The 12,899-nt window shown below is 38.4% G+C and overlaps 1 protein-coding gene and 1 long non-coding RNA gene across 11 annotated transcripts in view; one reads left to right on the plus strand and one right to left on the minus strand.

The window, feature by feature from the left end:
* Positions 1-5,834, plus strand: part of LOC113043749 (uncharacterized) — an 18,135-nt gene extending 12,301 nt beyond the window's left edge. For both annotated transcript variants that reach the window (XR_003275780.1, XR_003275779.1), the window contains one exon: positions 5,452-5,834. This is a non-coding gene — a long non-coding RNA (uncharacterized LOC113043749). The remainder of the gene's footprint in view (positions 1-5,451) is intronic.
* The window catches only part of phf21ab (PHD finger protein 21Ab), a 23,872-nt gene extending 11,226 nt beyond the window's left edge, over positions 1-12,646 (minus strand). For 2 of the 9 annotated variants that reach the window (XR_003275773.1, XM_026203240.1), the window contains exons 1-8: positions 12,329-12,608; positions 9,100-9,142; positions 8,444-8,542; positions 6,833-6,865; positions 6,534-6,599; positions 3,751-3,918; positions 2,740-2,994; positions 2,283-2,378 (exon numbers count right to left, since the gene is read on the minus strand). Coding sequence is in view for 8 of the 9 variants with exons in the window: in XM_026203240.1 (XP_026059025.1) it covers positions 2,283-2,378; positions 2,740-2,994; positions 3,751-3,918; positions 6,534-6,599; positions 6,833-6,865; positions 8,444-8,500 (675 nt within the window). In the remaining variant the exon portion in view is untranslated. The other 7 variants (XM_026203248.1, XM_026203246.1, XM_026203244.1 and 4 more) reach the window with 7 other exon arrangements.
* Between the last annotated feature and the right edge of the window lie 253 nt (positions 12,647-12,899).

The following is a 12,899-nucleotide window of genomic DNA, read 5'->3' on the forward strand; positions in this document are numbered from 1 at the left end:
TTTGCTGTCTGCTGGACTAAGCACGTTCATTGTTGTGTGTACATATGATTTTATGTCCTGCAAACTCAGAGCTTATAAAAGGCATTTTACCTACTCGTTGCTCCACGTTTGCCCTTGTTTTGGATAAACCGCTCATTCCTCATTGTCAAATCATGTTGCATACCATTGCATCTTGTCATTACATCCTGATTTTGGTTTGTTTAGAAGTATTTGGTCTATGTTGATTTCTTATTTCATTCAAACTGCACCAGAGTTAATTTGGAAGTGGACCAAGAGCCATTCTTTTAGTGCTCTCTGTCCACTTGTTTGGTGCACACCAGGGTTCAGATGGCAGCGTCCACACTTACTCAAATGAACCACACTAACAGAGCAATAGCACCAGAATTTGTTTTAATCGAACCAAACGTGACGCTTGTGAACACACCCTAAGTCAAACAAGTTTGGAACGATATAAGGGTAAGTAAATGTCGGGTTCAAGATGATTAATCTGAGCTCGCTTTAGCATTACATAGCTTTGTGAGGTAAAAGGTGATTCATTGTCAGTCTTTAAGGGGGTGGGGGGTTAATGACAGGGTCAGCCAAAGCAATATCAACGAACAAAAGCAGAAATAAACGCTGCAACTGAAGCAACAGCATTGTTACAAAGGAATAAACAGCAAAACGCTGTCTTGCTCGGAAACACCGTGTCTACACCAGACATAAAGCAATGAACATATCGAAGTTCAATTTTTATACCAATGGACATTCACCCAAGTGTTAAAACAATTGTTGAAGGGGTCATGCACTTCCAGTATAGACACAGTGCTTAAGGGAGCTCACACACTAGATAAAGCTATAACTGAGCATTTGACAGACAGGAATGCATTTATGGCTTGTTTCCACCATGCGGTACGGGTCAGTACAGTACGGTGCAGTACAGTATGATTCGGGACTGAACATCCTGATTGGGTTGTGCTTAGATCTCCACTGCCAACAGTAACATTACTTGATCGGCTTGGTGTATGCCAGTAAGTAGCGATTGATGATAAAGTGTCTCAGACTCTGAATAAATACATAAAGTTCAAAATAACGTTGTGCTCAGCCAAACTTATATGACCAGGAACAAATAATAGATTCATGAGACCACAAACGCTTGTAAAATAAACTCAAAACAAATTGTATCTCATGTTTAATTACTACAGAGACATCAGAGCCAGTGGAAAATGTTGGAAGGGCTATCCGAGATAAGACTGCTCTCGGGGGAAACATGAGCACTGAGTGCCCTGTGATCACCTGGAGCTCCAAAATCGGCATAGCAAATTCTCATATAGGCTCTCTTTATAAATAAACCACAGATTTGAGGTTTAAACAATTATATTCTCAACTGAAAAACTCTTAAAACTACATTGCATATATTTCATCTGCTTTTTGTGTGTGTGGGTGTGTTTCCGCACTCTGATGTATATAAGCCCAATACTCATGCACAGCAGAGGGGAACGAGTGAAGGAGAAGCTTTATCCCCTTGTATTACGCAAAAGTAATGATTCTAGTCAACCAATCTACATTCTGCAGTGAGTTTAGCTCCACCCTTTTGGTACCCTTTGCTGTGCTAAGTACCGAAACGGAAGGATACCAAAAAATGTGGTACGGTACAGTTCAATATTTTAGTACCAAATCACAACCTCTGACAATGGAAAGGACATGATTGCATACCATACCATACTGAACCATACCGCTCAGTGGAAATGAGCCATTAGAGTGTAGACAGAAGCAGGCCAGTTTAAAACAGAGCAGTACTACATTGGACTGAATTTTCATTGGTCAACAGATGCTTATGTCGGAGTGCAAAGCAAAAGTTCCAAGTTGCATGATTAAGCATCACTTTCGCAAATCTTTTTTTTAACAACACAATATCCCCAACTGATATCAACAGACATGTAGCATTTCTGACAGAGCATAAAATCTAGTGTGCAAGCACCCTAAAGCAAAGAGAAAAAATGGGAGCAAACAGTATCACAGCAACAGCCAGCGCTGGGAAGGAGAAGGTGAGCATCAGTTTTACTATAAGAAAAAAAGCTGAATTTGCGTCTGCAAGTGTGGAACTGTGATGTTTTGAAGTTTGGGTGATTGTGTTCGAGCAATTTTAGTTCCCATGTTTAAAAATATCCTGAATCAGAATGTCTCTGTAAACAAAGGCTTTACAGACACAAGGCCTCCGAAACTAGGTTGTGTATCCCTCTGGTGGCATCGGTGTGGAACTGCACATACATAAGGGGGAGGGGGCAGGTCTAACAGAGACGCACCTGTGGCTGAAAGGTGGGTCGAGGCGTCAATCTAGGAGGAGGGACAAACTGGGGAACTTTGATATGCTGGGCAGAGGTGGTGGTGGTGGCCTGCACCTGTGACAAAACCAGCCGTTTATTGGGCACTCAGCAGGTGAAATGGAGGCAAATTCACAACATTTAGAGGAAATGATCCTCTATCTGGTTTCATCACAGAAGTATGTCACCATCCACCCCAGCCAAGCACATCATTATCAGAAAGGAAGTCATTTCAAATCTTCATACTAACTGGAGACACAAACATCCTGTTCTAAACACATCAAAGCAAAGTGGGTCTGACTATGATTAGTCTAGAACAAGCTATGCAAAAACACAGACTGGCATTTCTACTTCAGTTTAACATTGTTATATTTAAGCTAAATGGAAACACTAAGTTAAAAGCGAGAGAATCTTTAGTGATTTAGCGATTCACACTCACAACGATAACATTCTTGGACAAAATCCGTGTGCCGGCATCTGTGTCCTGATTGGGTAGCTTGCTGGCCACCTGAAGGTTGATTGGTGTGCTCTGGGAGTCAGAATTGATGCCGGGTCTCAGGGGGTTGCTGATGGCAGTGACCATGGCGACTGTGGGGCGTTGTGTTGCCATGGAAGCAGGCATGGTGGAGGTGGCAGCTTTCAGCACGAGAGGTAGAGTCTTTGCAGTTATGACCGGCGTCACGGTGAGAGTCTTCTAGTCGCGGAGGCGGGAGGTCGGTTGATTGAAAGAAGCAGAGGATGAGGAGCCACAAAAGATGACAAAGTGCTATTGACTTGATTTTTCTTGATTTATCAGTGCATATAAGAAAAACCTTGAAAAAAGTGCTGATAGATAACGTTAACCAATCACAAATTATCTATTGAGACACTGTTTAAACAAAGTCACATTGCAGGTTTGGCTCAATTCTTGTATGCAACACCCAAATGTCATCATTTAATATTATTAATAATTAATTAAATCAATTAATGGCAACTAAATTAATCGTGTGTGTGTGTAATATATATAAATATATACATGTGTGTATATTTGTATATAAATATACACAGTACACACATCTTGTGTAAACAAATCACCGAAAAATTAAAACCAGGAAGTCTGAGATTGTACATTATTGGCGTTATTATATAAACACTCTTATAAGATTCTAAGGTCACTCTGCACTTATTTTTCACAAACTCAAAGCTCATTTCAGGGACAAAGATTTGTGTGTTTGCAATTACAGAGTGTGCCTTTAGAATAGATCACTGCTGACAAGTCAGGGCAATTGTTTTTCAATAAACCTTTTGGGTAAACTAGCTAATCGGGTAATTTTTTTTGCTAAGGTACAGGAATCGAATTCACGTCTCACCAGTGTTAAGTAAATATTCTGCTGCAAATCACCTCAGAGTATAATGCTGTTCTACACATTTTGTCTAGAGACTGTGTGGTGTTTAGGGTGTGAAGCTGTACCTGTGGAGGCCCCTGGTTGTGTGGAGGCCCTGTGGGCGGCTGTGAAGGGGGACAGGCGGGTGTCAGCAGCACGGTTTTACCGTCTGCGATCGCTGGGAGAGTCTGTGGCTTCAAGTCGGGCTCCTGTTTGACCAGCAACTCCTTCCTCAACTGCTCCACCACTTTTTTCTGAGAGAGGGAGAGAAATTACCAGGAAATCATACATCCATTCACAGTCACATTTTGAGGAAATGTTGATTACGGAAAAACACACATACGCACTTTTTCCAAGAAATAAATATGAAAAGCCCCCCCCCCCCTCCCCATCTTTTCTTTTCAATGTTCTGTTTATATCTAGCTGCAGCGGTTTCTAATAATAGATTATTAGTCACTAGATTCCCTGGTTCTCTTTGTTCTGGGTGTGAAGCTAAGCCATGGCTTTTATTCAGTCAGCCTTTAAAGACCCTTCAGGTGCGAGACCATCTTAACAACACTGGAAATGCTTTTATAAAAGGCGCACTGAGCGCTACACACACATACATACACGCAGAAAAAAACTTAATTGAAATTCATCTCACACACTCTGCTGCCTCAGAGTCCTCTGGAGCCAAAGCGCACCTCTGAGAGTGCAAACACACACACACACACATTCCTCAACAAAGCCCTTGCGCTAAGCACAACATCAAATGAAAGTCTCTTCCTCAAAATGAATTTTGAAAAAACAGTTTTTCTCTTTAAGCGGGCGATCAATCACATAGTAGCAGCTTTAGACTCACAAGCGGAGAGTTTACATACGAAACAGACCACCGTGACCGCTGAGGGCCTCACATCGAGGTTAAAATCACAGAAATATAAATTCATGATGCAGAATCAAATGAATGGGACTGAGATTTAAAAAGCAGACAAACTGTATTCACAGCCAGCAGGATTAAAAAGGGAGTCAACCTTACGACCTGAGAAAATGTGTAGATTACATAGAAATACACATAATGAAAAGTATCATTGAAATATTATTATAATTTCTATTAATATTTTGACGCTTTAATTTGATATATTTTCCTTGTTCATTTTAGTTGTAGTTATGTAAAATAATTTTATTGTTTTTGTGCTAAAATGAAAAGGTTTTTATCTCTAATTTCAGTTAATATTTATTTTAAATAAAAACATTTTATGCTGTTAGTTTCAATTATAATAATATAGTGGAATACAGTGACTTGCATATACAGTATATATATATATATATATATATATATATATATATATATATATATATATATAATCAATATAGTTAATATCACACAAAGAGTGCAATTTTTCTCCAAATATCAGCACTACTGCAAATGTTATAGTGATATACATATATTTATTTTAATATATTTGTGTGTGTGTTTATATAATTATTATAAACTTAATGTTTTGATTGAAAAACAAACAGCATTAATCCATAAATCTGAGACTGAATTACATGTTTTAAATCAAATTAAAAGTATATATATATACACACACGTTATCAGATGAAATGTGAACTAGACTGGTTTCGTGAGAGAACTGAATTAGCATTCACAGTACTGTTTCATCATCTTGTGCTCTAATCCTTGTCTGGATTGACTAAGGCTACACACACATACAATATTTGCCCTCCACATTTGAGTAGAGTTAAAAAAAAAAAAATCAAATCATGTGTACTTATACTGATCTATTCTCTCTCTCTCTCTCTCTCAGGATAAAAGCTCAAAGCTAAGCCAGCGATCTGCGAGGCAGTAAACTGGGACAATTCTTTGATGAAACAAACTGGAGAATTTCAAGAGTAGGAAGAGAGACAGAAAGTGAAACATTCCCCCAAAACAGCTGTGCTAAAAATCCAGACTTTTCAAGAAGCGACTGAATAAATGCAATCTCAGACTCTCTCTGACAATCTGGAGTGTTTCCACCTCTCAGCAGGAGACGAGACAAGCCCCAACACACACATCAGACACATGCGCTACACACAGCGGGCTGCATGTATTACTCTTCTGCCACAGTTGTTAAATGCGCAGACCCAGGCCTGTCCTGCTGGCTGCTCTTTTCTCAACCGCAAAACAATTAAATATATCAGTCTTTGCTTATTTCCACTGTCATTTTGTCATTAAATTCTAAAACTCCCACAAGATCCAAAAGCCACTTCAGGAAATCAATAAGGCCAATTTGAAGCAAACAAATCAAAAATGGCTTCAGTAAACGCAAATTGACTTGGACACACAAATGTGTTGAAACACGCTGGTGTTTTTGTGGTGTTGCTTAAAATTTAAATCTACCAGGGTTATTATCGTTTACTAAAACTATTTAAAATATTCTGGAATAAAAATAAAAAGAAGGAATAAAATAAAATGTAAGTATTAGATTAAAATTAATACTCTCATTTACAGCAAAAGCACTAAAATTAATAAATAGAAATAAATAATCACTAAAACTGAACTTAAAATGAAAATAATAATAAATTTAACCTGAAAAGTAATATTTTAAAAACAAATAAAAATGACAAACCCACACAACTCCACTTTAAATGTTACTAAAATTAAAACTACATGTATAAAAACAGAAAATGAACTGCTAATTCAAAATAGAAATATTTTTCATATATTATAGTTGTCATATTATATTATATTATATTATATTATTATAGTTGACTATATTATATTGCTCATTGCTCACTGACACACATTAATAGACAAACAAGCATTTGATTGATGCTTTCACTATTGAAAAACATTTGATCCAGCAGCTGAAGCAGTGAATGACGTCACAAGGACTGTGAAAGTTCTTACCTGTTTCTCACTCAGAGCCGTGATTTTCGCTTGGAGCTCGTGAAGTTGTTTCTTCAGATCTGCGTTCTATGAAAAAAATGTGTGTAATAATCACTTATTTTTTTTAACTATGAGCTTGTGTCATATCTGAACAAAAACCTGGAAACATATAAATTCTGAATTACACAACCTTTGTTTTTATAAAACATTTATACACAACACCAAGCTGCCTTATTAGTATAGAAAATACTCAGCCGTCAGTAATGTTAAAGTAAAGCCAAGGATTAATTCCGAAGAGCAACGTCATAAAGAATATTTACCTGTGGATCCTGCTTCATTTGGGCGACAAGTTTCTATGGCAACAGAAGAGGAGACAAGAATTTGCAGTCAAAACTTAAGCCAACAGTTTTGAAGGGAGTTACAGCCGTTGTCTGGCATCTACAGGCCACATGTGGAACTACAGCCTGCTGCACCTGCCTCACTGTCAAACAAAAGCAGACAGAGCAGCAGGCAGCCTGCCAACGCTTTCTGGAAGAGTAACTGTCCTCCAGTTAACAACGCTTTGTGGGGACACCAGTTAATGTGTTCAGTTGGAACAAACGTTTTACATTTGCAATGAACAGGTGTCATAAATATTCAACTTAAATTAATTTCAGATGATGAGTTGATCCACTTGGTTTAACATCAATCTTCCAGAGACAGGTATATTAATAAGTGAAAGAGATAGGGGAGAGTAAAATGAGTTCCCCAAATTATATTTCAGGACATTTGCTTTTAACTGAAATTAGCATCTATAACATCAGGTAATAGAAATATCTAATATTAGATAGATAGATAGATAGATAGATAGATAGATAGATAGATAGATAGATAGATAGATAGATAGATAGATAGATAGATAAACCATTAAAATAATATTAAAAGCATAATAAAGCATTTAAGAATTCATGATAATTTATTAGCCTAATTTTTTTTTATACATTGGCAACTTTTGCAAGTCACTCTGGATAAAACCATCAGCTAAATGCACAAATATAAATATTTAAAACATATTTGTTTTAAAATTGAAGTCATTTCCTCAAATGAATTGATTTTTAAAAAGTTTAAAATCTCGCAACCACAATAAGATGTAGACCTTATGAAAAATCCATATAATTCAGGCAGCACATACTATTCTGTGTCAGTTTGAAGAAATGTTTTGTACAAAAATAAAAAATAACAAAAAAATTTCTGGCAGAACAGGCTTTTTTTTTTTTTACATCTAAGACCTTTTCCAAACATACAGTCACATGACAAAAATATGAGACATTTAGCTCCACTTGACTTTTTGTTCTTTTAAAAGCCCAGGGGCGATTTTCTGTTTCTTCAAAGTTTCTGCAGTCCACCAGTAGGCAACAGTGAGTCATGCGAGACCCGTTCAGCTGCCCCGGATGAGACAGAAATCCCACTTCCACCTGCCAGTCAAATATTCCAAGCCATATGAAGGCAAAACCAGACGGCGGCACAAAAAAAAAGCCTCCAGTATGTAAAAGAACACCTGCTAGAGATGATTCGTTAAAACTGAAGTAGTGGCTTACGCTTTATCTGCCCAGAATGACCCTGATTCTCCTCCTTTTCCTTTCTCTCCGTCTGTCCCTCCCTCCCTGTCTTTTTGTCTTTCTCTTACCCCACTCAGACAAATTGACTAATTTCCTGCCTGCTGGGACACGCCGCCTCTGACAGTGAGGGACAGGCAGAACAGATCTCCTTTTATCATCAAGCACAGTAGAGGCACGGGAGACCTGTTCTGCTAGACTCCCAAATCATTTGAATCATCCGTTAAACATGGGATTGTGATTCTAGGTCTCAAGTACTGAAAGTACAGTGACACTTCAGCACTGTTTTCCCCTCCTGATTTAACTGATTAGAAGCCCATTTGCGAGATCTCCTACCTGATGGACTTGTATTTCCACTTTCAGGGCCTCCTGTAATGTTTGCAATTCCATCATGGATCCAGTTCGCCAGAAAGTCCCAGGAAACTTTCAGCCTGTCTAGAGAAATCAAACAAGAGAGGTTTTGCAGACTTTTTTTTCTTTTCTTCCTATTTTATATATTTAACCTTTATTTTGCGAGATGCTCGGCGGTTGACTTAATCCAATAACACCACGAGGGGGAACACGAGTCGGTGTCTAATGCGGTTTGAGGGACAAATGCACTTCTCTAAATCGAGGCGTGATTCATGATGTCTCCGGTGGTAGTAAACAGACACGCTTTATTCAGCTCGTATTCCCAGAGCGACACACTGCGGGAACCTCTTGTTTAAGTTCAAAAAAGGTATTTTGGTCAAACGGGATTGAGAGGAGAAATGAAAACCCAATAGAGGGTCTTGCTGAAAAGCAATTTTCTGGGAAAACCGGGGTTGGCGGAGGATAAAAACTTGTGACAATTGAGAAGATCGGACGTTGAGTGAATCTGAAGAACCGCGATGCTTAGTGTAACAGTGAGCGAAACGGAGGCAGTGTTACAGACATTCATTCACTCTCATTGATTTTGGTGTGCGGCCCTGTGCCAAGAGGACAATTATAACAGAGGCTATTAGAGGACTTACCAGCTGGCACTGAGACTAGTGTTCACGCGCTCTCTCCAACTCCCTGCACAAGATGAAACACACACACACACACACACACACACACACACTATTAGATGAGGGAGAGACACTCCAATTCCCCCACTCTCTCTCTCTCTTACAGTCTGTGTGAAAAGGGGCAACATTGCAAGCACAGCATTCAGCGGGCTTCTAATTGCTCATCCCATCTATGAACCCCACGACAAAAAAGGTCCTGCATCCCTGTGCATCTCCCGGCATCTCCGTGGAGCTAAAAATATCTTCTTCAAAACTCGAGCATCGGATCTGTCCTTTGTGCAGTCCTGCCAACTGGAGTTCTGAGATATTAAATGAAGCCTGTACTCGCCAGCGATGACATCTGTCATGACCACACGGCAGACGGGTATCTCAGGACCTTCAGCCTACAATGCACAGGAAATGACACCCTTTCAAATCGACAAGTGTATGAGTCACTCTGCTGGTCTTCGATCGAATAACACACAACTAAATAGTACGGTCACTGGAACTTTAGGAAGAGGACCGTGTGAGCTTGGGTGCCCAGAAAAATGGAGAGTGATTATGAAAACCGAAGTGGATTATGTATGTCTTTTAAAAGCACGCTGCCTATATTCATAATAAGTTAGCTTTTTTGAATGTTAACTAGTAAAAAGACAAAAGCTGAGGTGGCTTAGTGGTAAAGAAAAAATACACCATATGTAAACACTACCAAAAAAATAAATCACAATCCAAAACCCTGTAATAATTAACTTGAAACGTATTATTATGAATTATAGTTAACCACGTAAGAATAGTACCATGCAAGAATTAGTTAAATAATAAAACATTATGGTAATAATAATATCACTATTTAACTCATGAAATTAAACTTAGAGGCAAACTCCCTGAAATAGACGGAAAAAATGATCTCATTAGGTATTTTGCCATAGATGCCATAAAAGAGATTTATGTTGAATCATGATGCTGACCAGCTTTTAGAAAGCATTAGCTAACATCTTTCACCCTGCATATGAAATATAAAAAGAGGACAACATTAGCATGTGTATAATGAAAAATGTATATATTTACTTTTGAGTTTACATTTCAAATCAGGTTCTTATCTGCGATCGGAAAGCTGTACAGTACAGTAACACGGGACCTTTCTGGTCTCTGTAAAGCGTTCTGTGACTTGTTGAAATATTCTTTATAAACAACCAGCTCAGATCAAAACTGCATTCCACAATTCAACTTTTAGTTGTGGTTTGATGAATATATAATGTACATAGTATTCTAAAAGCTAAAACAAAGTGATATGAATTACATGAAAGTGAAAATAAATTGAAACAACATATTACTGTAATCGATCAGGTACATACATTGTATAACAACATATTATTTTACCATTTACATATTTGAATTAAACGAATACCTATAAATGTAACAACAGACAAGCATTGAAATTAATTAACGGATTCATCTGAGTGCAGGGAACTTTACTTTACTTAAGCAAACTGATATAAGACAGCTACAAATAGACAAAATAAGGGAAATGTGAATTATTGTTCTTTCTAAATAGTATCCAGGCCTGGATGAGGTCACAGAATATCACAGCTACACCTGACGGGACACAAGTTATAGCATTAAAATACTTCCAGTGTCATGCTTACATAAGCCAGTAAGTTTTGTTTTGCATAATTACTTGGAATTCATAAATGGCATCAACAACATTGTGGATATTTCAATGTGGTTACTGTAGTATTATAAAGGCATTATATCTACTACGCATATTGGTACATGGAGTCATAAATACCCTAAAGATTTGAGTGCCACAGTACAAACATTAAAAGTGAAACTACCTGGATAAGGAAAACAACACCTAAAGAAAGAGCTCAACATGTCAGATGAGGGTGTAAATGCATTTTAAAGTATCACAAACGTGAGAAATATCATCAAGGAGTTCAAAACGTAAACATAACGAAGGCAAAACATGAGCAGAAAAACAAAGTAGATACAAAGTGAATCAATAACAATAACAAAGACAGGGATAAACACTACTAAAGTGGTGGAAAAATAGCAACAATCAGTTGAAAACTAAAATAAATTGATACTAAAGCTGTTGAAATAGCACCTACTTTTCAAAAACTGATCCAACAAAGACTATGAAAGACAAACTGTTCTCACATAGCATAGCTTCAATAAACTCCAAATGCTTTAATGTGCCACCTGCAAAACTGCAATAGTGTGCAAAACCACTCTGAGAGACAGTTAAGCTGCAGTTTAACACCAAATTATACTGAGCTATACATGAAACCGGCCGTCTGACCAGGGAGGTTTAGATGACAGGAAAAGTTAAGCAGTACTTTGATTAGGCCACTATTATAAACCTGAGGGAAACACGGAAGATGATGCCCAAAGTGTTGCCAGACAGCATACTTTCACAAAGATTCACAAAACGGGGAAATACATGTTTGATCCACTACAATATGAGGGGAAAAGCGTTGCGAGTTGATTTTTCACTCTCTAAAAGAATCTGCTTGTAAAACACACCAGCTCCAATAACTCAGCCTCCGACGACCAAAAAAAAAAAAAAAGAGAGAGAGAGCAACGTTAAAAAAAAAACACTTTCCAAACAAACAACAAAATCACTGTGCTTTAAAAAGCATCACTTTAGCACTCATCTACTACAAGCTCTGGATATAAAAGCGTTGAAAACTATTAAAATAGGAGTTAATCTTTTTTACAAACCTGCTGCTGGATATAAGGAGCTTTCATATTGTGCTACGGCTAACTCTGCTAAAGCTAACAGGCCAACAGCACAAATTACAGTTAGATGGACTCGACTGAGCCGCAACCACTAATTCAAGGCATGCACGAGCAAAAGATCTTCATTCGACCCTCTTTTATCCCCCCGCTGCCATCGGATACATTGTTACACTGAGCTGGAAAACAACCGTTGCGGCAACAATGTATCCAGCGAAGTTTAAAATGTTACAAAATAACAAACCGCGCGGAACGTTCGATTCACGCGCTGCACTTAGAAATACAGCACAGTCTCAACTCCTAGAAATAAGCGGAAATTCTGCTCCAAAACCATCGGGATCCTGACTTCTCTACCTACCCGATCGCGACGGGGTTCGGATTTGGGAAAGCGACGAAGAGTCTTTGAACGATTAAAGTCCAAAAACGAGGCGCATAAAAGTTGCAATAATAAAAAAAGATCCCAAGGTGCACTTACCCTCCTCTACTCACTTGAGCAGTAGTGCCTCTCTCTCTCCTCACAAATTATTTAAATAAATATTTACAAACACTCCGAGATCTCGGTGCGATCCGATCCCTCACATAGCTGTAGTGGAGCTCTGGGCTGAATTTAGCTAGGTTACCGAGCTATTTTTTTTGTTTGTTTAATTTTAATTTGTGTGTGTAAAAAAGAGAGAAACTGAGATACAAAACAAGAACTCTTCTTCAATCTCATTCACCACAGCCGAAGCACCCGACGATTCATCCGCGCAGGAAGAGGGAGACGAAGGGGGCAGGAAAAGTAGCCGCCAGAAAGCACAAATACTCCAAACAACCATCCAAACGATTCAGAAAAATCGCGATTACTGTAAAAGTGCGCGTGCTTGGTGGAAAAGTGCACGTGAAGTTTCATCAAAACGTGTTTGGGGAGAGGACTATTTTTTGTGACGGTGCGGCGAATTTATTTCACTTTGCCTAAGGAACAGCGGTAGTGCGTCTCCCATTGCCTAGGGAAAAACCCGGATGTAAACTCGGCGAAACTCATCTGGAGAAGAGAAGTGGCCGTCTAA

This window comes from Carassius auratus, chromosome 25 (assembly GCF_003368295.1).
Source record: "Carassius auratus strain Wakin chromosome 25, ASM336829v1, whole genome shotgun sequence".
Classification (NCBI taxonomy): domain Eukaryota; kingdom Metazoa; phylum Chordata; class Actinopteri; order Cypriniformes; family Cyprinidae; genus Carassius; species Carassius auratus.